The 27,798-nt window shown below is 48.0% G+C and overlaps 13 protein-coding genes across 13 annotated transcripts; 9 read left to right on the forward strand and 4 right to left on the reverse strand.

Moving 5' to 3' along the window:
- Positions 1 to 1,243: 1,243 nt before the first annotated feature.
- BDV38DRAFT_267549 (uncharacterized protein) lies at positions 1,244 to 2,645 on the forward strand (the record flags this gene model as incomplete). The annotated part of the gene is made up of 3 exons (XM_032056618.1): positions 1,244 to 1,930; positions 1,982 to 2,056; positions 2,106 to 2,645. The coding sequence occupies 3 exons, from the start codon at positions 1,244 to 1,246 to the stop codon at positions 2,643 to 2,645; spliced, it is 1,302 nt and encodes a 433-aa protein (XP_031918972.1).
- A 255-nt stretch (positions 2,646 to 2,900) lies between these two features.
- On the reverse strand, positions 2,901 to 4,467 carry BDV38DRAFT_277723 (acyclic terpene utilization AtuA family protein; the record flags this gene model as incomplete). Its single annotated transcript, XM_032058551.1, has 6 exons — positions 2,901 to 3,071; positions 3,132 to 3,190; positions 3,258 to 3,478; positions 3,542 to 3,823; positions 3,879 to 4,211; positions 4,265 to 4,467. The coding sequence occupies 6 exons, from the start codon at positions 4,465 to 4,467 to the stop codon at positions 2,901 to 2,903; spliced, it is 1,269 nt and encodes a 422-aa protein (XP_031918973.1).
- A 148-nt stretch (positions 4,468 to 4,615) lies between these two features.
- On the reverse strand, positions 4,616 to 4,928 carry BDV38DRAFT_277724 (uncharacterized protein; the record flags this gene model as incomplete). The annotated part of the gene is made up of 3 exons (XM_032058552.1): positions 4,616 to 4,651; positions 4,722 to 4,839; positions 4,894 to 4,928. 3 exons carry the CDS (start codon positions 4,926 to 4,928, stop codon positions 4,616 to 4,618), a joined length of 189 nt encoding a protein of 62 aa, XP_031918974.1.
- Positions 4,929 to 5,493: 565 nt separating this feature from the next.
- On the forward strand, positions 5,494 to 7,590 carry BDV38DRAFT_277725 (CoA-transferase family III domain-containing protein; the record flags this gene model as incomplete). Its single annotated transcript, XM_032058553.1, has 6 exons — positions 5,494 to 5,756; positions 5,905 to 6,113; positions 6,175 to 6,884; positions 6,937 to 7,019; positions 7,075 to 7,153; positions 7,225 to 7,590. The coding sequence occupies 6 exons, from the start codon at positions 5,494 to 5,496 to the stop codon at positions 7,588 to 7,590; spliced, it is 1,710 nt and encodes a 569-aa protein (XP_031918975.1).
- Positions 7,591 to 8,945: 1,355 nt separating this feature from the next.
- Positions 8,946 to 9,483, forward strand: BDV38DRAFT_277726 (uncharacterized protein; the record flags this gene model as incomplete). The annotated part of the gene is made up of 5 exons (XM_032058554.1): positions 8,946 to 8,951; positions 9,014 to 9,025; positions 9,082 to 9,140; positions 9,191 to 9,286; positions 9,354 to 9,483. The coding sequence occupies 5 exons, from the start codon at positions 8,946 to 8,948 to the stop codon at positions 9,481 to 9,483; spliced, it is 303 nt and encodes a 100-aa protein (XP_031918976.1).
- A 991-nt stretch (positions 9,484 to 10,474) lies between these two features.
- On the forward strand, positions 10,475 to 11,464 carry BDV38DRAFT_277727 (DUF3425 domain-containing protein; the record flags this gene model as incomplete). Its single annotated transcript, XM_032058555.1, has 2 exons — positions 10,475 to 10,872; positions 11,014 to 11,464. The coding sequence occupies 2 exons, from the start codon at positions 10,475 to 10,477 to the stop codon at positions 11,462 to 11,464; spliced, it is 849 nt and encodes a 282-aa protein (XP_031918977.1).
- A 600-nt stretch (positions 11,465 to 12,064) lies between these two features.
- BDV38DRAFT_293387 (cytochrome P450) lies at positions 12,065 to 13,922 on the forward strand (the record flags this gene model as incomplete). The annotated part of the gene is made up of 5 exons (XM_032062231.1): positions 12,065 to 12,368; positions 12,428 to 12,644; positions 12,698 to 12,766; positions 12,842 to 13,444; positions 13,501 to 13,922. The coding sequence occupies exons 1-5, from the start codon at positions 12,156 to 12,158 to the stop codon at positions 13,920 to 13,922; spliced, it is 1,524 nt and encodes a 507-aa protein (XP_031918978.1). The 5' UTR covers positions 12,065 to 12,155.
- A 332-nt stretch (positions 13,923 to 14,254) lies between these two features.
- On the reverse strand, positions 14,255 to 16,225 carry BDV38DRAFT_293389 (putative FAD-dependent oxygenase; the record flags this gene model as incomplete). The annotated part of the gene is made up of 4 exons (XM_032062232.1): positions 14,255 to 15,115; positions 15,171 to 15,565; positions 15,623 to 15,839; positions 15,950 to 16,225. The coding sequence occupies 4 exons, from the start codon at positions 16,223 to 16,225 to the stop codon at positions 14,480 to 14,482; spliced, it is 1,524 nt and encodes a 507-aa protein (XP_031918979.1). The 3' UTR covers positions 14,255 to 14,479.
- An 806-nt stretch (positions 16,226 to 17,031) lies between these two features.
- BDV38DRAFT_293391 (uncharacterized protein) lies at positions 17,032 to 18,552 on the forward strand (the record flags this gene model as incomplete). Its single annotated transcript, XM_032062233.1, has 6 exons — positions 17,032 to 17,235; positions 17,295 to 17,422; positions 17,487 to 17,586; positions 17,638 to 17,783; positions 17,825 to 18,041; positions 18,109 to 18,552. 6 exons carry the CDS (start codon positions 17,032 to 17,034, stop codon positions 18,550 to 18,552), a joined length of 1,239 nt encoding a protein of 412 aa, XP_031918980.1.
- Positions 18,553 to 20,878: 2,326 nt separating this feature from the next.
- BDV38DRAFT_234240 (uncharacterized protein) lies at positions 20,879 to 21,756 on the forward strand. The gene is made up of 2 exons (XM_032053217.1): positions 20,879 to 21,153; positions 21,204 to 21,756. Exons 1-2 carry the CDS (start codon positions 20,906 to 20,908, stop codon positions 21,487 to 21,489), a joined length of 534 nt encoding a protein of 177 aa, XP_031918981.1. The 5' UTR covers positions 20,879 to 20,905; the 3' UTR covers positions 21,490 to 21,756.
- A 1,022-nt stretch (positions 21,757 to 22,778) lies between these two features.
- Positions 22,779 to 23,463, forward strand: BDV38DRAFT_234241 (antibiotic biosynthesis monooxygenase family protein). Its single transcript, XM_032053218.1, has one exon. It carries the CDS (start codon positions 22,886 to 22,888, stop codon positions 23,261 to 23,263), a length of 378 nt encoding a protein of 125 aa, XP_031918982.1. The 5' UTR covers positions 22,779 to 22,885; the 3' UTR covers positions 23,264 to 23,463.
- A 462-nt stretch (positions 23,464 to 23,925) lies between these two features.
- On the forward strand, positions 23,926 to 25,385 carry BDV38DRAFT_234242 (NAD(P)-binding protein). Its single transcript, XM_032053219.1, has 3 exons — positions 23,926 to 24,679; positions 24,744 to 24,906; positions 24,971 to 25,385. The coding sequence occupies exons 1-3, from the start codon at positions 24,064 to 24,066 to the stop codon at positions 25,131 to 25,133; spliced, it is 942 nt and encodes a 313-aa protein (XP_031918983.1). The 5' UTR covers positions 23,926 to 24,063; the 3' UTR covers positions 25,134 to 25,385.
- On the reverse strand, positions 25,283 to 27,639 carry BDV38DRAFT_293392 (transcription factor domain-containing protein; the record flags this gene model as incomplete). The annotated part of the gene is made up of 7 exons (XM_032062234.1): positions 25,283 to 25,732; positions 25,801 to 26,282; positions 26,339 to 27,015; positions 27,066 to 27,286; positions 27,341 to 27,435; positions 27,500 to 27,529; positions 27,580 to 27,639. The coding sequence occupies 7 exons, from the start codon at positions 27,637 to 27,639 to the stop codon at positions 25,375 to 25,377; spliced, it is 1,923 nt and encodes a 640-aa protein (XP_031918984.1). The 3' UTR covers positions 25,283 to 25,374.
- Between the last annotated feature and the right edge of the window lie 159 nt (positions 27,640 to 27,798).

Raw genomic sequence — 27,798 nt, forward strand, 5'->3', positions numbered from 1 at the left:
TAAATTAGGAAATCATATTTTATTAATCCTTGTATGCTATCCTTTTACGTCAATTATAGCCTTTCTAAGTTACCTTAGTATACTATATATCAAGAAATTAGTAAGATAATCCAATGGTTTAAGGTTAGGGTAACTCACCCTGCACGCACCCCCACGACGGGGGGACGAACTTTTGACCAATCACAAGCGAAGAAACCGGACCGAGGACGCAGCAATTCGGGAATAGAGTATAGATATTATATAGCGGAGAGATGGTCATAGTTCAATTACAACAATTTATATGGACTTGCCCATGTCAGAGGAACAGTGGATGAACAGCCCTGGACAACCCCGTAGGTTCTAGGTAAGTGCTGGAGGTGTCGAATGGGCAGGGCTAACTCACCAGATCACAATGTGTGTATATAGCCCATTCTCAGAACCAGCCTGTCAGTTCCATTCGACCACCTCTTTTATGTCATCTGTGGACCAGCGGGTCCGAAAGCGGGTCATACTTCAGCTCGATCGTCAACAGTACACATAGTATACCTGCGTGCGAAAAAATCATACTGATCTCTGTGGGTTTGTTTGTATATCATTTCCTTCTACGAACTTTCGCCAGCTGACAGATATACACAGTATATAAAATCTAATAGGGCAATCACCCTTGTAATTGTGGCTTGCACAGTTCTACTCGAGAAATTCTAAGCGAACCCCTCAACAAAGGCCAACACAACCTTTTAGCCTCTTACCTCAGTAACCACAGTCCGCGGAGAACCTTGGGGGGGGGGAACAATTAAATAAAATAAAGTGAAAGAAGAATATTTAACAGGAAAGGGGAAAAGGAACGTAGCACCTGACTTTCACGCACGCACTCTGAAGACATTATCCAATATTTTCCATATTGTTCTATTCTTATAGTTTGCATCCATTTTCCTTCCCCTGTTTCTTGTGTCTTTGCCGGATTTTCTTTTCCATTGAGGACGGTCATAGCGCGATGATCAACATACTCATAGACCTTTGTCAGTGGGGCATATATCATTCTCATCAAATGACAGAATGATAGATATGGGTTCCTTGGCGATGAGACCCGTCACTGAGCGGGGCGATCTTCATCAGACGCCGTCCCAGACCGATGCAATTAGCTATCAGCCCCATAATCCATCAGGCTGGTGAGAAATTTATTTCCCTGGATCACCCCTTCTCAGAGTGTACATCTCAATCATTTCATTTTAGGAATCACTGCTCTCCTTTGTCGATCTCCAAAATGCCTGACCCAACTATGCCCGAGGAGTATGCCGAGCTTATGAAGCACAACGGCCATGAACATTATCTGTATACCCCTCAGAGGTATAGCAAGCTTCACCCTGGCTCAGTTGGATTTTTCGACAAATATGGGTTTTGGAATCAAATTACAGATCTTTCGCAGCCAGGATATCCGGATGATTTTAGTTTTAAGGACATCGGTAAAGTGCTTTCCTATGATGAACCCACTGAATACATGTGGGATGCCGTGTCCTCAGGTAATGAAGCGGGATCAAGCTTCGGACTCAATGGCGGGTTGTCAGGCATGCTCGCTGCCGCCCCAGTGGATGCGGAGGCCAATGCGAGCAACAAGAGGGGTTCGTCTGGGACAGCAGCTCTGATTACTACTCAATCGGTCAAGAATCAGAGACTCGAGGGTGGCTCCAGCAGGCTTATCAGCGACTGGGTTAAGAAGAATGGAAAGATGCTGATGAAGTCCAACTACGGCGATGACATTCGAGGCTATGGGTTATGGGTGATCCATACCACATGGTCCACGGAATGTGCCATTAAAATGAACAGCGCTTTCCATCGCAACACCAGTGCGGGGCTGGACCTTGGAGCCACCGATGTTGGTAAAGTTGGAGGTAGTGGATCATCGCTTAAGAAGCTTGAATCCAACGGCTGGAAATCATATCAAGCCACAGAGGTATGTATGAAGAGAGCCGCTGAATGAAGTTGGGATTCTCATTTCGTACAGAGCGACCAGGGACTTGTCGTAGCGTATGGTGGAGCTAGATATAGGTTACATTCCATCCGACCATTCTGGATCAATGTGGTTGAACGTAATTACTGTGGATTGAAACCTAACAAGCCCGTTGCAGCCACTCAAACAGGCCGAGAGAGTGTCTGATCCTCCAGCAAGGCATTTTGAGTACAACGAGAAACAAGAAACAATTGGCATCTCAATTGGTGTTATGGTTCGCGGTGCAAATGGAGACAATCACTGGGTGCCGAGCTCCAAGGAGGAATTCATTTTTGATGAAAACCGAAAGCTGGTTGGAAAAGTGTACTGGAACCGTATTTCCGACGAATATGGACGAGAGATCAGCTGGGTGCCTTACCACAGGGAGAATTATATTTTTGATGAGGATGGAGAGAAGACCGGGGCCGCGTATTTCCGGCCTACTCGCGGCAGCACGAGGGAACAGATCGAATGGGAGCAGTACGACAAGGACGCTGAGGAGATAGATGCCAAGAAGAAAGAGACTGAAATGGCGAACCAGGCACGCCGGGAGTATGAGGACCAAGATGAATTCGAAATCGAATGTGAGACGGTCGGAATGGATGACAATGAATATGACACCAAGGCAGTAGAACGCACGGAGACGACTCCATTGATGTCCAAGTGCTGTGTTATGTGATGGGTAGTGGCCCTCAAACTGGTAATCGATGATATGCAGAGTAATGTATTTACTTGATGGGGGGATTTTCAATTGTTGGTAGCTTACTGCACTATTGGATTCGGCAAACCCCGCCAGAGACTGAAACAGCCTGTCCTTGATATTGACTTACAATGGACTAATAAGAAGTAAGAAGTATTCTCATCAAATAATGAGCTGATATGGGACGTCCTACTACACCCAAGGCCCACCCAAGAACCGCACCGGAATCTCTACCTACCGTACACGCACAAACTCCCCAAACCACTTGGCAAAGCCATCGATGATGGACGAGTTACTAACACCTTCCTGAAGAATACCGTAGGTTACGAAATCTACCGCATGCAGATGTGGGAGTGCAAAACACTTGACATGGTATTCCGGCTGGTAACCGTCGCCGAGAAGCTTCTTAAAGCAATGGGTAGAGAGGAACATTCGTAGCTAGTCCCATTCGTCTTCATTGCGAACCCAAAGAGCGACACTTGCGGTGCCACCCATATCTCCAGGTTGGGCGAGAATAATAGATCCTATGAAGTGAAGAGGGCGCATTAGTCAGAAACAGACACTAACCAGGTAACCATTGGCCTATCATACCTAGAGGAGCGCGCCTAGTTGGGCCCAAAGACTGTAAGTCAGCAGGATCAGTAGTTTCATGGGACGACTGGCCAGCGAATAATGCATGCTTTGGGACAGGCTCTACTTCATTAGGAGGTTGTCCCTCGACATGGGCCTGCACTTTCAAGGCAGACTGCTGGAAGCGAACTGGGAAGTACCGGATGTAGGGCTTCGGTGCCAGCGTGCACAAGCTCATGTTTCTTTTCATTCTGAATTTACCACATGTGCTTCATGGGAGGTGGATCGCTACAGACTCAACGTACGGACGAAAGCCGCCGTAACCCTGCATATTGCAAAACATGATAACACCCGTCAAATGACCGATTGCCTCCTTACTAGGTTCCTGGACGAAGTGACCAATCCTGACTGTTGTCTTCTTCTGTGATTTGGGGTGCTTAGGCACGCTTCTATACGCATCGATAGCAATAGTCGAGAAGCGCGACTGATCTAGACAGTTCAGGATTTGCTTTCGCTGAAGCTCAACCTTCTCCTTGATGTGAAGTTCAACAGCAAACGTGCACATCTCAGCCTGGTAACCTCCAAAGCTACAAACGGCAACCTTTGTTGTTGGACGTGGCGGCGTCCCTTCACGCCAGTTACAGGACCCGATATGTGGCATCTTCTTTGATCCTTATGTCATCCAGATGAGCTACAACGTCGAGGTTAAGGTATTTTGGTCCTTGCATTTCGTACACCAATTGAGCCTTGACGGTATCGACTGTGACCGCGCGATTGCTTCCGGGATGTATAGTAATAACAGAACTGCTGTCGTCATAAACCTCCGCTTTGGGATATCCCACTCGGACAAGACTGGGGATGGACTTGAAGCCGCAGTATTTGCCTTCTGTTGTATAAGGGCCACATTCTGTCAAGTGCCCAGCAATCACGCTTCCAGCGAGTTGGTCATAGTCCATGTCAGACCAGCCGTGCCACCTAATCGAGGTCAATAGTTCGTGATCTCCCCGCCATGCATTGAAAACACTCACCAAGAAGCAAGATCGATGACCGGCGAAGCATCACAGCACCGACCACAGATATCTACAGTATTTGGGCTCCTGCACTCACGATTCTCCACTGCGCTCGGATCTTGGCCGTCAATTTCCAGATGAGGAAACTGCTCAGCTGCGCCAGCCTTCTGAGTGACCTGGAACTCTGCTATAACATTATCGCCGTCAGCCCATGCCACCATAACATCACCCAGACCTTTGCTTGTCTGATATTTCCTTGGTTGCTTTGTGTAATCCGTAGGTGTTGAGGGCACCTCCACCGTGAACTATTATGATCCCCTTCTGGGCGATACCCTCTGCAGCATTCTTGTAGTTAGCATGGGCGATGAATCACTTTTCGTAACCTAGCTCCGCATTCTCTTCCTTCTGTGTTGGTGTCATTTTGGTTAGAAGGCTTGTTCTGGATAGAACTAACTGATTATAGCGAAAGACTTACCTCAGGCGCTCGCCAGGCAATATTCACTTCAGCTAGATAATCGGCAAACACGGCGTCTAGTGGACCTTCAGTAGCCAAACGGTAAAGGTGGTCGAGGCCATCATCGCCAGCCCCAGAGCTAAAAGGGCGTCAGCTATTGGCCTAATAATGCATCTGATGGATATGGATATACCAATTTCCAATACGAATCGCCCGTCTCCCTGTCATCGCTGTGACTAGCTGTAGAACATCACGAAAGTTGGATTCAGACACCATCACCCCTCAAAGCGGTAACGGATTCATATAACCTCTTCTTTACGCACAACAGAAACCTTAGGCCTATGCTGATAGACCGTGCATAGCATTTTGCACAAGGGGTAATTGCATAGTTTGCCACTTGTACTCCACTCTGTCATCAGTATGTTAATTTTCACTCTCTGAGTGGGCCTCTACCGTAGGATTTATCTTCCTTCTCCGTATGACGGAGTATTGCAGACGGATCAAGGGCCCAGTCAGGCTTCGCAGACACCCATTTCTGGCCTACTTCAGTAATTATCTTGAGGCTCCATACAATTCATCTCGCTCTCCGCACCAAGACCAAGACCTGAAGGACCCACTTGACCAATGGTTAGTGGAGCACTTACACAGCGCTATGGTCAGTGCTTATGCATATGCTCCCTGCATAAAGGTTCGCCGAGGAATAAGGAACCCTCACCGCAATATATGTCCTCGACTCCTCTCCAAAGAAAGAAAGAAAAAAGGAACCACACCTCACTACCAGACGAAAAGGAAGATGGTATACTCAGTCCCCATAGAAGCCGCCCAACTTCTGCGCAAGGGTATCTTACAAAATCCTTTGCTCACAGCGAACATTCCCAACGATGCATCCTCTCTTGCAGACTATGTCACCTTCACAGGAAATGAGAACCCCAATATTCCTATCAACTGGCGCTTTGCTGAGAGTATTTCCGCACTGAAGGGCCTTGAGTCTCTCTGGATCAATGCCCTGTTGAAGGCGAAGTATAACCACGGTCCGGTGAAGGTCGAGATTGATACGTGAGTACCGCATTTTATGCACATAGCCTTCTTCCATCTTTCCTGGCATCTTAGTGAATTCATATACCTCTCTGATTGCAGTGTATGGATGGTGCAATTGTGGACCACTATACGATGTTTGACATGCTACGGACTAACCTCATTATAGCGACCATGCCACGCTGTTCGTCATGTCGACTCTCCTTATTGACGTGGTCGACGAGAATGGAAAAGCGGCAAACCCAGATATGTCCCCAATCGAGCGTATCATATCGATATTCCCCAGTCCCGGGAGGAATTTTGGAAAAGAGACCCCGCACCGCTCAGCCATCACCAACATCTACAAGACCCAGGATGGGCGGTGCTATCATCTCCACGGTGATAACTACCTAGCCAAACAAATTGATTCAGGGAGCGAATTGGGGCTAATTGCTAACAGGCAGTATGAACCCTACCCCCTCCTCGACAGCACTGGGTCTAGACCCTGACCGCCAAGCCTCTTCGCCCGCCGATGCATTGAGTACTATCCAAGAACGTGTTCAGCAACACACAGCTGCAGACCTAGACGAGCTTATGAATGAAAAGTACCGACAGGCTGGGACAATCTGCTACTCCACGGACGAATACAAAGCAAGTGACCATGGGAAGGCTAACGCTCATGTTGGTCTCTATGAGCTGAACCACGTTCCCAACGACGCTCAGAAGCCCGGATGGTGGAAGGCAGTCTCAGACACAGGGGTAGCTCGCCCTCTGGCTGGCCTTAAAGTCGTCGACTTATGTCGCGTCATTGCTGGCCCGAGTATCTCGAAGGGATTGGCCGAGCTTGGTGCGAGTGTGATGCGGGTAACCGGTCCAGGGGTCGTAGATGTATATGCTCTGCATGCCGACTTGAACTGGGGCAAGTGGAATTGTTCGATTGATTTAAAGATAGATGAGGGGAAGGAGACTCTACGCCAGCTCATTCTCGAGGCTGATGTTGTGCTAGATGGATACCGACCGGGTGTGATGGAAAACCTTGGATTCGGCAGGGATGCTGTGCTTGAACTGGTCAAGGACCGGCCATTCGGCCTTGTTTATGCTCGCGAAAATTGCTACGGCTGGCATGGTCCCTGGCAGCATCGGAGTGGATGGCAGCAAATCAGTGATGCGGTAAGTGATAATCTAGCTAATGAGCAGTCATGGCCACTAACATGACTATCAGAACTGTGGTGTTTCCCTCGAGTATGGCCGTGCCATGGGTCACGATGAAGCAGTTACCCCCGTCTTCCCTAATTCGGACTACTGGTAAGAACCTCCAATGCCTCAAGCCCTTCCTTGAAATCCCTAACACACCCCACAGCACCGGTGTTTTGGGCGTCTGCGGAGTCATCAACGCTCTAATCGAAAGGGGCAACAAGGGTGGATCTTTCCTCATGGATGTAAGTCAATATCCCATTTTCCATTCTCCCTGACTTCACTGCTAAGTCAGCTGGTTTTTAACATGGAACAGACCGCCCTGAACTACTACTCTCAGTGGCTGGTGAACAGCGTGGGAGTCTATCCCCCGTCTGTCTGGGAGAATGTCTGGCAGCGACATAACCGGCTCACCTTCCGCCATAATGACAATATGCTTGCCACCATTCCACTTATGATGAAGTCACTCATGCTGAACAGCGGTGCACAACTGTTCCAGCCACGCTTCTTCGAGATCCGGTATTCTGGGGCGGTCGATCGTTACTTCAAGGTGGTTCGACCTGTGCTCAGCTTCGGTGATAAACAAGTGGATCTTCGGTTCAATGTCGGAACAAGGAGCAATGGCCAAGATGCTGCTCGCTGGCCAGAAGATCTACGGACGGAGATTGTCACCAGCGCATAGTCTGGAGGTTTCGTGTACGTTCTCAGACAATGCGATGGCATACACAATTTAGTGAATGAGTAAACTCCAGATATAAATGAACATATCACAAAGTAACCCAAGGAGTTGATACTCCACACCTAGTCGTTAGGCATCTCTTAGGTCAGCAGACCCACGTGCCTTGCAGTGTGTAGATTTGTTTGCCTCACCTAAATGCATTATATTCGGTATCTTTATGGTACAATCATACTCCGGAAAGGCGTCTACAAATGGCTTATCTCAGCTTAGAGTTTCCACCCCCAGTATAAAGGATAGACGTTTGCGGACTGTGAATAATCCTCGCAGGCAGCTTAGATCCATGGCCTTGCCAAAGGTTGTTTACAAATTTCGACTAGAATGATATCATGATATCAAAGCTAGATGTCTGGTACAAAACGATGGGAAGTATCTAATTTGTTATCTTTAATACTGCATCCAGACAAGCGCGCGAGTCAATGACGGGCCATGGCCCATACATCATTGTGCCTTTCTTCGCGCGAGATTGCCTATAAGCGTCACAGAATCAACCCGCATTCTATATAGATATACTCCAATTGTACCAAATATACCATTGCAATGAGACGACCATATGGACATACCTCAATTAGAAACGCGGTGTTTAGCATCAGACCTACGTGTCATCTACTTGTCACGTTAGAGTTGACAGCGGGAATCATAGTACGTGGGGCTATCTCCGCTAGAAGGCTGTCAACCACGTCTGTATTCTCGTGAATGAGGTCTAGAATTGGCCTGCAAATATACCTGTATGATTCTAATTCAACTTTTGATCGTGATGGTCGTGACGTCATTGACTCATTGTTCTGCTCTTTAGAAGACTCGAGTTCAGCCATGGAACATTTGGATGGAATGTTCAGTGACATGGTTTCTTATAATATCTCACGTTGTGTATCGAATATAAGCTTCCCTATTACTGAGCACTAATTCCTTACACATACATTGTTAAGTGAAAATAGCAGCCATGACATCATAGATGGAAGTGACGCCTGAGTCTATAGTCATAGCGCATAACAGCATAATACTACAAGAATAATATAATTAAAGATTGGTCTAGAACTTTCTGTGTGCGGAAATAGTGTATCTAAATGCAGGACTCATGATGGCATTGCTGTCAGATGGAGATGCATCGCCGGAGTTTAATAAAAGTATAGTTTCTGGACAAACAAGATACACGAAGCGAGGAGATCATCAGTAGAATGAAATCAAAGGTATAAATAAACCCATAATTGCCACAATCTCCCTCCTCTACCCACCCATCAAATGTGAAGAACCCAAAAATATCATACCGTGACTGATATTACTCTCATCCAACCACCAAAATGCCTGTAAGTCACAATCAATGCCATGCTTTAAGATAGAATACCTTAGCTAACCAGATAATCAATAGCTGAAGCACTACGTATGATCTCTGACCTTGTCAATCATATACATGTTGGACTAACTCTTTTCTTTAAGGAACTCATGATCCAAACTAACGACCCTGGTCCTGATCTTGGAGGTCCTCCTGGCTCTGAGTGAGTCCATTCAGGTACCCCTCACAAGAAGTCTTCTCTAACACATACAGTGAGGGTACCGTCCTGGAAATCGCCCAGAAAGCGGGTGCCTCTGGCGGTCGGAACTTAGTTGCACCTCCGATCCACCCTGCGATGTATCATATCAAGTAGGAAAATCCCCCCCCCCTCGTTCGTCACCTAATATCTAGCTAATGTGTCTTCTTTGTTTCTCAGAGTTGATGTCAACTCATCTGGCGGCGCCGAGGAGTATAGGGGGAGATTTCGGCAAGCTTGGTGGGAAGGCAAGGATTCAGAGGGCAATCACCTCCCTTCTGCTTCAGTCATGATTGGCGAGGCAGATTAAGAGTGATTTATTTTGGATTCGCACTGGCTCAAAGGGAGTCCATAAGGAAATTATTGAATTTCAAATCTTAGTTGAGTTGCTTTAGTCAAAGAAGCTCCAATGAGAATATCCAGGTGTATGTACAGTAGACAAGATCATGGTGATGTACCATCACTGAATACAGAAAATATAAAGCGACTGTGACACCAATGGATAAAGCACAGCCTGAGCATTCCAGAACAGTTCCCCATATATATTCATCTAACTATATTCCGCCGTTATACGCGCCGTGCAACAGGCGGCAGCTTTATAAAGATTTAGGGGGTTAAAATCCCAGGTTCTGTATGCAGATGGCTAAGTTGATTATACAAGAAGCTTGAATAAATTTTATCTTTTGCGTTGCGGTGAGGCAGACAAACTAACACACACGCCGAAGGGCAAGTGGGTCTGCCGACCTAAGAGACGACGAGCACTGTTGGCTGCCTCAGTTACTCAGATCACGTGGCACTATAATCAAAGTACATGCCTGGGGTCGTCCCCATCGTGGCCGGCATTTGTAGTACTGTAACAGGCCAAAATACACGTTTCGATATACTCTTAAGTCTCGTGAGGGTGCCAGATCCTTACAACCTACGATAGTCAGGATATGCATGACGACTCGTGAGCGTAGGCCAGTGAGGGTTGTTGATATATATCGTGGAAATTAATTTCTGCCCAGGAGATTCACAGTAACCTTCAGCAACACGGAGTACATTGACAAGTGCTACAAACTAGTCCAACTCGAACAGGTCAATACGCCTTCAAACTATACAAACTATAATCACGAGTGAGTCTCGCACTAATGGAATTACCCGGGATCAATAACACCATTTCAGCGTCAGAGAGAAAGCGTATGCGTGATAGGAAGGCTCAAAAAACTGCCAGAGAAAAACGCGGAGTCCGTATGAAAGCTCTGGAAGATCGCGTGAATTACTGTGAGAGACACCATGGGGCTAACTGGGTGCAACACATCATGGCGGCAATGGACAATCTACAGCGCGAAAACCAAATGTTGTGCGAACACCAGGAACGCCTCCGCGTCTTATTCTCCTCGTGGGACCAGGATGAGAGCAGTCCACAACAAATCTGTGCCCACATTCGGGGTGGAAAGGAACAAGTATCTTCATCGCTCAAGGTCGCCTCCTACCTAGGTCGTGACGTGACGTCGATACGCATTGATCCTTCGAGTGCCGCTCATGTGCCAGCTCAAGCTCTCTCTATCCAGCAGCCACTAAGTGTACGGAGAATTAATAGAGACGGGGTGCCCCCACAGGGATTCCCTTCTTCTCACTCAATCCCAGCGAGTCCTCTCTTCCCCGGTAAGACAGTGCCAGAGTCTATCCCAGCCTGGGGCCTGACCCCGATAAACGAGTACGGTCATATATCCCCTCCTCTACCGGCAACATGTCCTTGGCTAGCACATCTGGAATAAATCGCCGCCTGCCCATCCCTACCGTCCCCGCTCGACTTGTTACACGGTACAAGACGAAATTTCTTGGCCGACAAAATCAGTCAGGCCCTCCGAGTGCGGGCTATCCGTGATCCGGAACGGTTGGCAAGCGGCTGGCTCATCTACGTGTTTAGCAAATGGCTAGTTACCCCCAATGTCGCGTCTTTCTCGCACATACCACCGTTTCTGCGGCCCATCCTGCTGCAGATACAACGCGGTCATCCCGCCGCACTAGACCTCCTTGTCTTTCCGCAAATACGGGCCAACCTCATCCAGAACTGGGACAAGTATGACTTTAAAGAGGTGTTTGACTATATGTCTTGTTGCCAGAAGATACGGTGGCCCTGGGGCGAAGATATCCTCGAGCGCGACAGCGAAGACAATCTACATACCAGACGGGAGTTTTATGATGTGTTTACGCGGGAGAGTGGGTGGGGCCTCACGCCGGAGTTCATGGAGAAATATCCTGGATTGTTGGAGGGGATGGATGCTGAGCGGTGTGTTTCTGGGTAGGATCTTTCATCGAATCATCGGTGCAGAAAAGGAGTGCCGGCGAGAAGGAATAAGAAGCATTCGGCTGAAGGAAGCCGAACAACAAGTTGAGATCATTGCCAAGAATTGGTTGGGATGCAGAACGGGGACGATCTTTACTTCGCTAGGGTTGGCGCTGAATCATTGCTCCTTCTTTCGGTAAATTTGAGGTCGATTATTGCTTCCTTAGGGTTAACGCTGAGTCAGTGCCCCAGCCTCTGGTTGCCGAATGAGGGCCATTCTGGGGGGATGTACTGCATTCCATGTACTCATCAGGGCACCACTGGAGGTCAGTGGCAAGGACAATCGCCTTGTGGGTCAGCACCAATAGATGCGCGGTGTACGGAGTAGATCTACATACAATATGGGGATTTGTCATACATGCCTTGAACTCCTCAAGCGACGTCACCTGTGCGTATTGACAATATACGCCACACTATAGGGCAATATTCCGTCGTCTCGTTGCATAATACATGCAATCCAGTTTGGCGGAGTCTCGGAGAATTCGTTCGTGTTACCAGAGGAGCACGATGTTAATACATTATCTATTATGCGTCAAGTACAGGCATAACTAATTGCCGTGGCCTGCGTCGCTCCTATATAAAGTCGTTTGGTAACGTCTGAAATCGTAGAGAGACACTGCTTCAGCAATTCAACATATAGCCCATCCACCATGTTGGGTAATATTCTAGAAGGAGTATTGACCAATAATTCTGTCACCCTCCTTATCACCGTGACAGTGGCAGCGATTGCGCTATATTTCTCCCCCTCAAAGTCAAACCTCCCGCTGGTCAATGATAAAAAGCCATGGGAATTCCGATTCACAAACGCCCGAAAGCGCTTCCTCGCCGACGCGCATACTCTCATCAGAGCAGGGCTCGCAAAAGTATGTGTCTCCACGACCAACATGACCAGTAACTAACGACAGCTTTTGGCATAACATAGGCACCAGCCTTCCGCATTGTAACGGAGCTTGGGCAGAGGGTTGTTCTCGATCCAAAATATGCCAACGAGCTCCGAAGTCACGATTCTTTGAGTTTTGGCCTCCACACCGCGAATGATTTCCACGCCCATATAGCCGGCTTTGAGCCCTTCAAACAGGGTTCTCACGACGATGAGATTGTTCAAAATGCCGTGCGGATGAAGCTGACGCAGAGCCTTGGTGAGACACTACGTGTGCCTGTACCGAGAGTGGTATCTGATATTATACAACAGGGAGCCTTACCAAGTCTCTCGTTGACGAAACAACCGTAGCACTTCTGACATATTGGACGGATGACACTGGTACGTCTACTTAACTCGTACTTGGTTCCTCCTGTGGCACCATATGAGATAGGAGGCCAAAGGCTAATAGGCTAGCTTGGCACGCGCTCCCTCTTAAATCCAATGTTTTGAAACTCGTCGCCCAGATGTCTTCAAGGATCTTTTTGGGCGATCAGATATGTCGCAACCCGGACTGGCTCCGCATAACAGTGAACTATACTATTGACTCTTTCTTGGCAGCTGAGGAACTACGCCTGTGGCCGAAGGCTTTCCGAGGTATCGTTGCTCGGTTCCTCCCATCGTGTCGAAAGATCCGCGACGAATTGAAGGAAGCGCAAGACATCATCCGACCAGTGTTGGACGCCAGACGAAAGGCCAAACAGGCTGCGATCTCGGCTGGAAAGAAACCGGAACGATACAACGATGCTATGGAATGGTTGGAAGAATGCGCAAAGGGTCGCTCTTATGAACCCGCTTTCGGACAGATAATATTTTCTGTTGCTGCGATTCACACTACCTCCGATATGTTAACTCAAGTGCTCTATGACCTGTGCGGTCGCGATGAGCTGATCCGAGCTCTACGCGAGGAAGTAATTACGGTAGTACGGGAAGAAGGGTGGAAGAAACCAACTTTATACAAGCTGAAGCTTATGGATAGTGTGCTGAAAGAAAGTCAGCGTCTGAAGCCGATCGGCATTGGTAAGTGGTATTCGATGCCTTTAACTGAGATTGACGGCGCTGAAAGAAATCATTAGTCTCTATGCGACGGGTTGCCACGGCCGACGTCAAGTTGTCCGATGGTACTTATATCCCTAAAGACACGTTCCTGTCTGTATCCAGCGAGCGCATGTGGGACTCCGAAATATACCCTAACCCCCTCGAATTTGATGGTTACCGGTTCCTCAAGCTGCGCGAAGTTCCTGGACATGAGACCTCTGCGCAAGTTGTGTCTCCGTCACCGGAGCATATGGGCTTCGGGTTTGGGCGTCATGCTTGTCCAGGTCGGTTTTTCGCCATCAACGAGGTCAAAATTGCGTTGTGCCATATCTTGTTAAAGTACGAGTTCAAGTTAGTTGATGGGTCTGTGCCCCTGGTAAGGAGGAATGGTTTCTCATTAAACTCGGATCCGACGATGAAACTCATGATTAGACGGCGACAGGAGGAAATTGCTCTCTGATTATTAGGCATCTGTAAGGTGAAGGTTTTCCATCTGTCTGGTATTACAAACGTGCGGTTCCTTTAGCTTCATTGGTATTTGGAGTGAGCAAGATATGCAAGGTTTATGTCTCCTTGACTTCGTATACTGTCGTCCCTTCCCGACTGTCGCAATGCATTTTTCATTACTCCGGCACGTACACTGGTGACAAGGTCATGATAGTAATAAAGCGGCAAGTTGTAACTGCGCCCCTGACGGAGTATCTACATGTGATGTTCAGATAGCGGGTTGTTGAAGCGATTTGGTGATTTGGAATGTGGTGGCCTATTTGTAGTACATTTTACATTGTCGCACCATATAGAGGATATGTCAATCCCACTCGACCAAAACACTATATGACACTAAGTTCGTGCCTTGAATACTCCATCCCAAACCGGATATATTAAGCTAGGTAGAGCGTGTCCGTGAGACCGATAATATTTACAGGAAGATCGACAGCGTGCACAATGCCGAAAGGCTACACGATCAACATCAGCCCAACTGGATAGAGACCGGGGTTCTCGATAGTCATTGCGTGCTTATGCAATTGGAGCGAAGAAGCTAAACTTGCCCGCTGGATCATACTTCTCCTTCAAGGCCTGCAGGCGGTCCTGGCGCCACTTCTCACTTCCATACCATTGTTGCGGTGTTTCGTCACCATAGGCATAGTTGACATACGCGCGCACCTCGGGCCGCCCACTGGCCTTGTGGAGAATTTCGCGAAGTTCGTTACCTAACTGGGCGGCCTTCTCATCAAGTTCCGGGCCGGCGGGCGCATAGGTGATGAGTGGAGCGGAGAGAATATTTTCGCCTCGAAATGCGAATGCACTAGATTTGCTGTCGATTGCTTTTACTCCTTGCATAGAATACCCTTCGAACATGAAGATCGAGTTGTTGAATGGCGAGCTTCCACGGATTGCGTTTGCGAAAATCTCATATGCCTTCTTTTGAGCGGGGACATTGTATTCTTCGAGATAGTTGGGGAACCGGGGGTTGACAAGACCGGCCTTTTGGCATGGCGGAGATGACAGGGAGATGCCGGTCCACTCAGCAAGGTCGGTGTAGCTTCCTCCCTTTGGCTCTTTGGAGATTGGACCAATATCGCGGAAAGGCTTTGTGTAAGCTGAATCGACTGCTTTCACCCCCTCTTGAATGATGTAGAATAAGATGACAGGCTATGGGTTTTAGTTAACGCTTAAGAAGTCCTGGGGAATGGCTATATAGACCCACATTTTCAGGGTCGGTGCCCGGGTTATTCAACCAGTAAGACCAATTGATAACACCCTCAGGTTGGGTGCCGTTCTTCAGGAGATAGTCGTTGGCGGCTTGATACACAGCCTCCACTTTATCCCCACTGAATGTGAGAGTTTCGATTGCCCAGTTGTGGTGGACGATGTCATACAGCTTAGTAGTAACGGAGGTTACGATACCGAAGTTATGACCAGCACCATTCATCGCCCACCAGAGATCGGACGTTTTATCGAGTACTTTAAAGCTCCCGTCTGCGAGTACGACATTCATAGAAACGAACTGATCCGCGACGAGACCGTGGTGCCCCTGCAGCCACCCATGGCCTCCGCCGAGTGCAGGCCCTAGGAAGCTCACACATTCGCATGTACCACTCACTATTCCCATGTCAGTAATCACGATACTTCCAGGTCGACTCGCTAGTTGCGACTCACCTGTCTGCTTTCCTGCTGCCCAGAGCTGATCGATGACGGCTTTAGACTTAGTTCCACCACCAATCTTTGCGGTACTCCCATCCTTCGAGATTTCGATGGTGTTCAGTTGGTCCAGGAAGATTTCAATGCCATGGTCCATCTTACCAAGAGTCGTAATTGCACCATGGGCACCATTGTACGCAAGGAAGGGCAACTCCTTCTCATTCGCGAACTTGACCTATAGCGTTCAAATTAGCGTCTCACCCCTTGCCAATTTATGTCATGTGCAATCGGACAGCTTTGCCTGCCCGTCTTGACGGGTTGAGGGGAAAGGAAAAAAAAACACACCGTCTCGACCACATCGTTTTCCGTGCCCGGCACTACGACGATATTAACTTTGGGAGCGTCTAAGACAGACCACCGGGTTGATGCCACGTCGAAGTCCTCCGAACCTGGGCAATAGACCTTGGCAGTGGGCGAAAGCTTGATCCCAAGATCCTCCACATCATTTGATCGTGGGCAGAGTCCTCTATTCCAAAGGCTAGACATTGGCACAGTCTCGCAGGCTGAGGCAATCGCCCACGCGCCCAAAGCCGTGACCGCTTCCAGTTTAATTCGAAGCATTGTGGAAAGAAAAGCTCCCGAATGCTACGAGATGTAGAAGGGGGAGACCAAAATTGCTCACGATGCAAGGCCGCTTCCTGCCGTCGCAAAAATGGTTCGGATCGGCCGAGGTGGCCAGTCAGAATATGCTCAGTTAGACTTGAATCCTTGTGCGTTGCATGAGGATGCGGGTGGCATTCTTATTATTTATTATTTATTGTTATGTACGGGTCCATTTTGCCAGGTTTTTATTATACGTTCATTGCCCATTGTTTGACGCTAATGTTCGTGCCCTAGCATGTGCGAGACCTGAGACGATGCTTGGCGAATACTACCTCATTTTTTCTCGCCATGAAAGATCCACAGAAGCGTTGTAATACGTTCTGCAACCCCTGCCTAGCCTAAACCTCTGACCAACTGTCGACCGTGGTACCCCCAACTAGCACGTTGGATCCCCATACCGTTGCGGGTCTTGGTCAGACAGTTAGCCATAACAATAGGACTACATGTTCACGGATCGGACCCCTCGGAAGCCCGGTAACCTAAACGGATGAGGTGCAGATAACGTTGTCGGCTCCCAAATATGTCTCAAACGGACCCTTGATCACAAAAATTGGTCTTGGTCTTATAATGGCTCCGTAGTTGTGGTTCTGCGCTCATAGGGCTCTACCACCAACACACAACGATATCGCAAACCTATGGTGGGGGAATAGCGAAACCTTGTGTAGCATAAAGGAAAAAAACAATAAAAGTGACCGATTGCTCTCTGCTTTACGCTTTGCCTGTCATTTCTCTTCAAAATGCCCTTCTAAATCTCCTATCCAAGGATGTCGTCTGATTTCACACTTGACATAGTCACAAGGGCCGCCGAAGAAGAGGCTGCTCAAGCAGCATTCCGCAAATCTGCAATTGAGTCTTGGACACTCTATGCAATTGGCGTCGCTGCGACCATACTCAGGACGTATGCCAGAGGAAGCGCTGTGGGATTCAGGCATCTGCGAGCCGATGATTACCTTATCTGGGTAGGGATAGTTCGTGTCCCCGATGGACCACAACCAGCCCACTACTCTACTAACACTGATCGTTGCAGCTATTCTACACCGCACAGACAGCTCTCGCATACAGCGTGGGAAACGTTGCCCATGGCCTAGCCAACAATGGTATGACAGATGCCCAGCGCGCTGGATTGTCCGTTGATGATCCCGAATACCGATTTAGGTGCGTCCCATTCCCATCAACAGTGGATTATGTCAGTCGCCACTAATACTATTCGGTCATATAGGATTATCGGATCCAAGATCCAGGTCGCAGGATGGACTACATATTCGGCGTTGATCTGGTCACTTAAGCTCTCCATGTTGGCATTTTACGTTCGACTTACGGTATAACTTCGAACGACAAATCTATCCCCAATGGCATCTGACAGTGACTAGGATGGTCTTGGACGGCGCTATCGGGTCCCAGTTTATATTGGCTTCGCCCTCGTCATCGGGACCTTTATAGCGAGCATTGTAACAATCTTCGCAGCATGCCGACCGCTTCACAGATACTGGCAGATCAACCCGGACCCTGGCAGGAAGTACTCCGTCTCTGGACCACTGGAGTTATACTAACGCATAGATTTCTAGATATCTGTCAGGCTGCTATCTCCAAACCAATAGTTTGGGTTTCCTTCGCCGCAAACGTCAGCACCGATCTCTACTTAATAACGATCCCAATTCCAGTATTATGGAGCACTAAACTGAAACTGGGAAAAAAGATCGCTTCTACAGTCGTACTCAGTGCCGGTGTATTCGTTCTGGTTTGTGCCACCCTGAAGAGCGTCTTCGTCCTAGTAGTATGTGATCCCATCATGTTCGTTCGCGCGCACAATATCATCGTTCTAATCACACGTTATCGTATAGGACCCCCTCCACGGCGCAGAACTAAGCGGCGCATGGGGTACGCGCGAGACATTCGTCGCAGTTATAACGACCAATCTACCCATGATATTCCACCTGTTCAAATCCTGGCTCGGGCGCGTTTACGGTAGTGCTTTCAACTCAACCCCAACACACAAATATCCCAGTGGTTTCCAGAGCATTGGGGGAGGGGGTGGTGACTCCCGGAGTCGGAATCGCCGGAAACCCTCTAGCGGGCATCCTACAGTGGGGACCCTGACATTGACCGAGAGTGAGGAACGGATGGTGGGCGACGTCAAGATGCAGAATCTGAAGACCTACCCGGCGTCTCCGACTGGGACCATCGCCAGCAGTATCTTAGTCTCCAACCGGATCGAGGTGACCCACGAGGACAGAAGTAGTCGGAATAGCGAGCTGGACCCGCAGCGCCTGCATGAGACTTGGTAGAGTTGCTGAAGTATGTTCAACCAGTCGGAATCCATGGCACCGTGGCTTGCCTTGAATATTGCTGACGATTGGTTGTTTGGGTTCCAGGTTCAAATCTTAGAAATCAGGAGAGGTAGGATCTACCAGCAAAACGAGGAATACTTAGGCCCTGAGGTATCTGGCAAGGCAGCTGGCTGCCTAGCGGCTTAGCCTCACATGTTACATAATTTTAATTATTATACGTCTTGTCTCTTGCATTGCTTCTCCTAGGATATTGACTTTTATCTCAGCCCATGCCCGTTCAAGATATCCATCTCATAATGTAGATCTTGTGACATTACCATTTCACGTGCATATTACGAACGAAAAGTTACTTTGTTGGTTCATTTAAAACAGGCAAACCGAGGTACCAAGCTTTTCTGTGAAAGTAATTGGCAAGTAGCGCAAGCCTTCCAAGTCCAACCCTACTCCCACATACTGGCGCAAAACCTACGAAACAGTATCCGCGAGAAACGATCTGCTGGGTAACCCATCTCTTCGGACAGCTGACCTCAATTGACTGGCTAGTTTCCTTGAAATCCCGGAATTGGATCGTCTCCAATTAGACGACTAGGCCCCAAGGACTAAGTACCACAAACGGAAATAATAACAGTTTCCTTATAAATAAAGTTTATATGTCTCTGGACGTTGAGAAGGCTAGATTAAAATTCTCCTAACAAAAGCCCGATGATTGAACTAGTCACAACTGACCCAAAGTATTGGGTGGGCCATGTGTCGAGAGATCGACATTCACCAACGCTTGTATGATTGCCCATGTCTTAGATATATGTGATCCCTACTAATACAGTAGCATTGCCCAATCAATTATGACCCGCTTTGTGATCGTACCTAGTTCTTGGTTGTCACTATTAGTATGCTTGCTCCAAATTCAATAGTAACTGTCAGGCTCCTTCAATATGCGATAAGCACATTGTCTCGGCGTTAAGGGACCAAGAGTGGAATACTCCTTGCATGATTAGTCTTTCGACATGGGGGCACCAAAGCAATACAAGGCAACCGTTGGCTTAGACGAGCGGTGACATACTTTTGACCTAAGCTCTAGCCTAGGTAGAGTTGCATCGCTCGTCCCAAAAATTGGTCTCGACCCACCCTGGTCGCAACTCTATATTTAGCCTCGGTCGATGGAGAGGTCCACAATATGTAATCATTGTTTTTAACCTAGGGTAATACTTAGCTCAAGGTCAGTAAACCTAAGACTGTTTAATGCATTTATAGCTCAACAGAAGGTATTTCATAGAGCAATGTGCATTCTGGGGGTCAGTCGACTGATAAGATAAGCTCTAAGGTGCCATTGAAGCGAAATAATGGCCCTGCCAGAATTTGCATATATTGATGTTGCGCCATGGCCTATTTAGAAAGTTAGAACCAAAATTATGGTTTTTCAGCACTCTATGGGATATGGTATAGGGTGGGTAGATGAGGCCACCCTAGAACAAAAGGATGTAAAGCAAACTGTGAACAACTAGGCAATCGCCTATGCTTAACCTGTGATACACCACTTAAACAAACGGCGCTGGTGCATAGGAGGAGCCAGGTTCCTGTGCTAAGGCAAGGCTCTTTGCTCGGGGAATGTTGCCAGTCTGGCCCCTTGCTTCGTCGTCATCACATATGAGTTGTTCGAATGTATTTGTACTTGTTAACCGGACCGACTGAGTATAGCGCTATAGTAGACCTGACGACAGCAACGTTGCTAAGTTTACGAAAAAGACCGCCGTGACATTCATTCTTCATTGGGCGAGACCAGAAGGAAAGGGACTATATGTTGAATAAAGGGGTTAATTATTATATGCAGATCCTGTACCGGGAGCATGATCGCCCCCCAATTCTTCAAAGACAGTGAGCGGGAAAGGGGATACCCCAGTGTTATCATCGCTATGATCACCGCTATGATGACTGATTTTGTTTTTCTTTGGACAGCACCTATGGCTTTAAGGCTTGCTTGCTGATCCGGAAGATATATGGTATACCTATTTCTAATATTTCACGGGTACTTGTATTCTTACGAGAACGAGAAAAGAGACAGACATGCGTAGAAGGACATATCGAGTTTTCCTCTATGCTTTTAGATTTCGCCCTTCATATAAAAGACTGTTATCTAGGGTTAGAAGCTTAGACAGCAACGAACCCGATTCAGTCACGTTCTTAGGTGACCTGAAGGTGACGTCATGCTTTTCGAAAAGTCTTGTATATTTACAGGGTTTGGCCGAACGTCACCTTCCCTACTCATTATTAAACAACACTATAGATTATATATTCCGTTTTAGACAGAGTGTCCGTGACCTATATTTGAAATTCTGGGCTCCGAAGACCCAAAATGCCATCTTCCACATCACCACACCCTGACCCCAGGGCCGTCGAGCCACACCCCGAACGACCAAAAAACGTGAATGGCGACGTAGACTATGTGCCTCACCCTGAAAGATCCATCTCGATCTCACCTGCTCGGGCGGCAACTCAGAAAAGCATCATTGCCCTTTACGGTGGCAGCGCCTCCGAGGATGACATGAAGGTCTATGCCGAGAAGGCAATCTACGACGATCCGTTCAGTTATTGCGACACGCGGTACTTCTTGATACACCGGCTCGCAGGCAGGATATACTGATAGAAGATAGGTACAAGATAGCTGGCCAGTGGTATGGTATCCCGAAACTATTTGCCAAGTCCGAGACGTTGGCTACGGAGGTCACGTCGTCGACAGAGCACGAGCTTGTATGGAAGCAACGACAGAAGTACACCTTTGCTGGTATTCATGCTTCTAAAATTGCAGACAGTCTTATCAGCCTTAAGCTTGAAGGAAAAGAGCCGAATGAGAAGGTTGTGTATCACAAGGATATGTGGAATTGCAAGGATTACTCTCATGAAGGGCTCGGTATGATCATCAAGAAGCTGAACGGGTAAATTATGTTTCTTTCCGTGCACATTTTGTTCGCTGTGTAATCAAATGCATTGACTGCATATAGGGACAAGTTGACAAACATCACCAAGCCTCCTAAATCGGTGTGAAGGCGGGAACTGAAGACTTGAAGTTGCAACGGTGAAAATGCTTAATGTGCTAATAAGCACCAAGACTTATCAGTGTTGATAGGATAGCTGTATCGCCTGCTTGCTGGGTGCATGGCCCTAACTAAGAACGTGGGAACGGGCAGAGATCCGGCCTTGTGTTTCCTTTTCCACATATAATGGATCTACATGCTTACTGATTCTGTTGCCAACTATCAACCAACTTATCACTTCGCAGGTTGACCTGAAACAATACCTGTAGGTGACAGCAGTGGTAGAATGGTTATTCAGCACACCCGTAAGAATGAAGGGCTTACTATACAAATACACAGCATTGCGTGGATTTCTGCCTGGTGGCTGTGATACTCACCTTCTACCCACTGACTTTGAACACTCCAAGATCAGCATACGCTTGCTTCGCTGGCATTGATGTAATATAGGTTAAAGCGCTGATTGGACACAGGACATGATGTTAAGACAGCGCGTAAAAAAAGGGAAAACAACGCAATAGCTCTGTACAAAGTAATCCTACCATTGGAAGTTGTATGAGCAAAGGGGTCAATCTAAATTTATCGTGGTATTATAGCCGTTGAGAGCTAGGTCAATCCTCGAATCCTATCCCTGTATTCCATGGTTGCTTCCTGCTGCTAATCACTTTGTCCATACTCACTGATCCTATGATTCTAGTGTGAGCGCTAGAAGAGCGATATGCCCGAACAGAAGTCCTACCAGACAACATCACGGCGGTAATCAAGTGTTGAAAGCTTAATGGATGTATCGGAAAGGCAGGACAAAGTCAATCACTATATTTGTGAGAAAGAACTAATCAGATTCACGGTGGAGTGTTTAGACCCATAACCATTAGGAACACGGAGTCCTACATTGTCAGGTATGGGCTATTCCTTCTTAGGCGGATGTGGGTAACATTGTGAACCCTTCAAATGCCTTGGAAATAATGTTCCATCCGATACTATTCCTATGAATAGAATAGCCAGCGCTAAACACTTCTTATACTTGCAGCGGAATAATACTAATCCAGACGTTCGACCAATCAAACCGTTGGTAGAGTGTACTCCGGGCCCACTCGTATCACACCGGTTTGCCGCGCGCCATGAGAAGGATCGAGGTCAAGGCGACCGCTCCAGCGTAAAAATGCAAACAGCGTACAGGATCAATTCATTTAAATTCCCAGGCCTGCGACAGGAAATAAGTGTTTCTTATCCCCAACCCCCCATCATCACAAGAATCAATCAGCTCTTCATTGAATCTCAATAACATTCAGTAGACCATCAAGATGGGTGCTACTTTTATCGATATTGACCCTCGCACGCCGCTGCTGAAGCAGCTGGAAGAACGCCCCGAGGCTGGCTCCTGTGTGCTCGTCAACACTTTCCATATTCCGGCCGGTAAAATGGACGAGGCGTTCGCTGCTTGGAAGATCGATGCCGACCTGGCCAAGAAGCAACCGGGCTTCATCTCAACCCAGCTTCACCGCGGCGTCAACGGCAGCGACACGATGCTCAACTACGCTATTTGGGAGTCGACTGCAGCCCTGAAGGCGTTCTATGACCTTCCTGAGTTCAAGTCCTCCCTCGAGAACTACCCCGATGGAACCGAATGCCGCATTGCTATCTACCGCAAGCAGCACATTGACGGTGTTTGCCTTGCCTAAATTCGCAGGCCATGGAATCTCCGCAATTGGGCGACGCTTCTTACGTTGGGCTATTCATTCCACTACCGATAAACAGGATCATGTGTTATCCGCCGAAGGTTCTTTTTGGTCCGAGATGAACGTTGTTGTGGGGCAATGTCGATGTCAATTAAATCAGGTTGTGTTGATGAGAAAATATCAAATTAGATCTATAGAACTGCCATAACACTCACGGTGTAACTATAGGCCAATTCGCATATGAATTCTTGATTAATAGTTTAAACGGCGTGGGAAACCCATGTTATCGTGGCTGTTTTCGCTCACTCCAAGGGACCTACAGTTATTTGTATTCATACTTAGCTTATACATTAGTAAGGTGGGCCATTAATGGACTCCATCAGGGCGCTTGATGATGTAGATTAAGCAGTCAATTTTTACATAAATTCATTAATGTAGTAAAAAGTCAACCAACTAGGTGAAGGTCTGACCGACACAGCCCTAAAATCAATTGGGGTTTCGGATCTAGACGGGAGCAACGCCAGTGGGACGGTGGAAATGCTAACTAATCCCCCATGCGACCCAGCCCGGACCACAGTCAACCGAAGATCCCATTGGTTGGAAGCAGGTCAATAGCCTCCTGCTGACGACGGTATCTTCTTGATGATTCACGGCCTCGAATTCATTTTGCCACAAGCTATCTTATTTAAGCTATGAACTTCGCTGGCAGACAGAGGCAAGCTGACCTTGGTTGAATCCTTTGTATTTTCAAGTCACTGGACACAATATTTCTTTACGTCCTGGAACATTTCTTCCGAAACAATATGGCTTTTACCGTCGGCATTGCGGGTATCACAGGCAAGTTTGCACGTCTTGTCGTCAAGGATCTCCTCCAGAACTACCCAGAAGTCCGCATCCGGGGTTTTTGCCGCAATGCCTCTAAGCTACCCGGCCATCTTCGGGAGTCCAACCGCATCACCACGATTCAGGGTGACTCCCTGAGCTTGGAAGATGCTCGACGATTCGTGCGTGGGTGTGAGGTGGTCATCTGCTGCTACCTAGGCGACAATCAGTTCATGACCGACGGGCAAAAAGTGCTGGTGGACGCGTGCGAGCAGGAGGGGGTCACTCGCTATCTAGCTAGTGACTACTGCCTAGACTTCACGAAACTGGAGCTTGGCCAACATCCGGCGAAGGACCCGATGAAGCTCGTCAAGGCTCATCTGGACACCAAGGCCACTGTTCAAGGGGTCCATGTACTGATTGGGGCCTTCATGGAGACCTTCTGGAGCGGGTACTTCGGCGTGTTCGATCCCGCAGAGACAACCTTCTCGTACTGGGGCGAAGGCGATGAGGTTTGGGAGTCAACAACCTATGGCACCGCCGCAGAATTCGTGGCGGCTGTTGCGACAGACCAGAATGCCGTCGGCCTGCAGCACTGTGAGTTCACCTTGAGGCTATAGACATTCCTAATCCGTTTTTGGGGGGTGCTAATTTAGGGCAGTTGTCGGCGACAGGAAGAACATCCACCAGATCGCTCACGAGTTCGCTGAAGTCTACGGCAAGAGACCCCGGTTGGTGCGACTCGGGTCCAAAGATGACCTGTATCAAAAGATGCACTCAATCTATGACAAGAATCCTTCGGACGTTTATGCATACCTAGCCCTGTAAGTTTATAATTTCTGATCGTGGCCTGAGATTCCAATGCTGACGATCTAATTCCCTTGTTAGGTTCTACCAGTATTACTGTACCAACGGACAAACCTATCTCAAGCCAGAGTTGGATAATTCCAAGTACCCCATGGTGCAACCAGTAACGTTCAAGCAGTTTATGCAGTCCCACACGATCGAGGAGTTGAGTGGATCTTACCAGAATGCGGGATCGAACGTTTAAATGAACATTGGATGGAGGAATCTTATATTTGGCTAGCAAATGTGAAATTAAGTTCATGTTACACTAGGTGACGGTAGTACACCAGAAAGCAAATCACTCATTAAGATTTTACAAAAGGCGAGAGGAAGGATCAGTATGATAAGATGTGAGGCCTATCAACATGCAAGCTTGATAAATGAACCGAGACGTCTCGAACAAGTGGTGTACCTACCATGAAAGCGTTGGATTGAAAGCATATAGCCTATGATAAACCATTCAACCATTCCGAAAAGGCCAATGAATTAGGCCCCGCGGTGTTAGGCTCTAATAGTCTGAGCTCACTATTACCAAATATGCCCGTCGCCGTAGGCTGCAGATCATGGGGCTGCAGCGGATCGGAAATCATATTCGGGCTCTCATCGGTGGCCGTAAAAGACGAGGAGGCGGCCTGATTGAGGATGACTAGAAAATGAGTTGCCAAGGCGTCATGTTGAGTTGAAAGGCAGGACAGTGTTTGCTTGGCCTCCTCGATGTCTTGATGCCATGTTATAGACTCGGGAACAGACGGATCAGCCTTCAGATGGATAATAGGAACGAGGACGGCGTGCAAGAGGGCATAGCTGATGACCGGGATAGTGTCAGCCAATATTCCGTCAAGAGGCAGGATAATGGGGGGTATGGCACAAACAGGATAAAAGAGAGAGCAACGTTAGAATACTGATGGTCTTGGATCAGGCGTGAAGTGAGCTTTATGGTTCCCCGAGCCAGATTGAGACCACTAGCACGGCATTGTCGCTCGCTTGGTTCCTCCCCGAGGTTGGCCTGTCCGTGAGAGATCTGTTTCCTTCTTAACCAGTCAAGAAGCGCCGGGCGATGAATGAGGAGTCGGAGGCTCCGATCACAGAGCATTTGCCGATCGCGTGCATACCGAGCCCAGTCAGGCAGCTGATCCACCATGGTATGCTGCGTGCAGAGTGTGATGCTATTATGCCAATCATTAATCATTTGCTCGTATGTCTTCACATCAAAGACAGTTACATGATCTATAGAGAGTATCCGGTGGTTAATACTATTTGCCATTCGGTGATAGCTGGACTGCAAAATCAGTCCGGTATATATTGTCCAATCGTCCCGCTCGTTCGGATGAGACTGACTTAACTCCGTCAGGTCCTTCATTGAAGATTAGCAGCAGTTTTGATGGTGCTTTCATTTGACAGGGTGACTACCTCATCGGCTACATTCGATACCGGTCTGACGGTAACCAGTTTGTCCTCTGGTAGGAGGAGGGGCAGACCATGGATCTTCGATGTGCAACTATCAAAGCAATACACGCTCCACCAAACTCTTCGCCAAGTCTCTTTAGTCAAGGGGGAAATATCATTCCGAGAATATGTTGACTCCTTGTGCAGCCCTAGGCTGATCGACATCCGAGTTGCAAGACCGAGATAGGTCCAGCTATCTCTCGGTTGGCCATATTTTTCGTAATAGTGACTCATCAGAAGTAGTGCCTGGATCAGGCTAATAGAGGCTTGGGCAAGAATAGATAACTGGTCCAACCTCTTCTTTGCTCGCTTAGAGAAACTGTGGCCGTTGTTCATGCCCTCATTGGCTTGCAGGCACCATGAACCCACTGCTAATACCATATCGCAGAGAATTGCCCATTCGCAGTCTTGCGGCGTAAGGCTTCTTATCTCATATTGTTTCATGAACGTTGCTTCATGAACAAAGGGGAAGATGGTATGGTAATGTTCAAAATACGCTCGAATCAGTCTAGGCTCATCTATATCTGTCATTGGAGTCCGCAAATCACTCGGATTGAGGTCCAAAATATGGGCATCCAAGGAGCTTTGAGATTCGTCCATCTCAATGTCAGGCAAGTTATTTGTTGAATTGCCGATTATATCTGTTTATCCTCTCAGTGCTGTCACTCACAAAGGGCTGGCACAGACAAACCTTCCTGCTGGGAAACCAGGGATCGTTCATTCTCGTTCGTCAAATGGACAGGTGTGTTGGAAACTGAGGTCGGTTCTGTGCTGATCGGTTGAGAAGAAACATGACAACCCGGTGAGTCACTCAGCAACGAACGAATTAGGGTCTCGGTGGCTCCTCCTGGAAATAGCTTCTCCAGTGCCGCTTCAAGCACTTCCAATCTGTTTTCGACTTTGGTGAGGTGTCTCAGTGGTCAAGTCAGTGAAGGTTCTTCTATACTCGGTCACGTGAGAGCATACTGCCGAGTCAAAGGCGACCTCACCACCTTTTCTGGATACACACAGGGCTGGTTCAGAGCTCTACAGTGTGCGCACGATGGTCGAGTCTTGGTGCACTACTTTGTATCAGCAAGATGACACGATAAGCACTAAAGAAGAAGCATTCCAAGACAAGTTTACTTTCGCTTTCCGAGCTCGACATTCGGTACACTGTGCCACGCGTTAGTGGTGGCGCCCAATCCCCCGCAAACAATACGTACAGCAGGAATGTGAGAATTTCGACCCAGGCTAACCTGTGTGGTATTAATACTCTCACTCATAGTCGTTGACCGTTATTAACATCAAGGTAAGCGTGGCTAGGACAAATGGAGAAAATGAGCTCGGTGACGTCCGGGATAGACTTGTTTTGTCAGCTCGGGTTTCCATGGTTCGACCCGCACCTGATCAAAAGTTAGCCCGCGGGTTCCCTACTGGCCTGG

The sequence above is a fragment of the Aspergillus pseudotamarii genome, assembly GCF_009193445.1.
Source record: "Aspergillus pseudotamarii strain CBS 117625 unplaced genomic scaffold BDV38scaffold_3, whole genome shotgun sequence".
Taxonomy (NCBI): Eukaryota; Fungi; Ascomycota; class Eurotiomycetes; order Eurotiales; family Aspergillaceae; genus Aspergillus; species Aspergillus pseudotamarii.

Coding starts and splice junctions, on each gene's coding strand:
- BDV38DRAFT_234240 (XM_032053217.1), top strand. CDS start 20,906: ATGCCATCTTCCACATCACCACACCCTGACCCCAGGGCCGTCGAGCCA. Junction 21,154..21,203: donor TTCAGTTATTGCGACACGCG/GTACTTCTTGAT, acceptor GATAGAAGATAG/GTACAAGATAGCTGGCCAGT.
- BDV38DRAFT_234241 (XM_032053218.1), top strand. CDS start 22,886: ATGGGTGCTACTTTTATCGATATTGACCCTCGCACGCCGCTGCTGAAG.
- BDV38DRAFT_234242 (XM_032053219.1), top strand. CDS start 24,064: ATGGCTTTTACCGTCGGCATTGCGGGTATCACAGGCAAGTTTGCACGT. Junction 24,680..24,743: donor TGCCGTCGGCCTGCAGCACT/GTGAGTTCACCT, acceptor AATTTAGGGCAG/TTGTCGGCGACAGGAAGAAC. Junction 24,907..24,970: donor GTTTATGCATACCTAGCCCT/GTAAGTTTATAA, acceptor TTCCCTTGTTAG/GTTCTACCAGTATTACTGTA.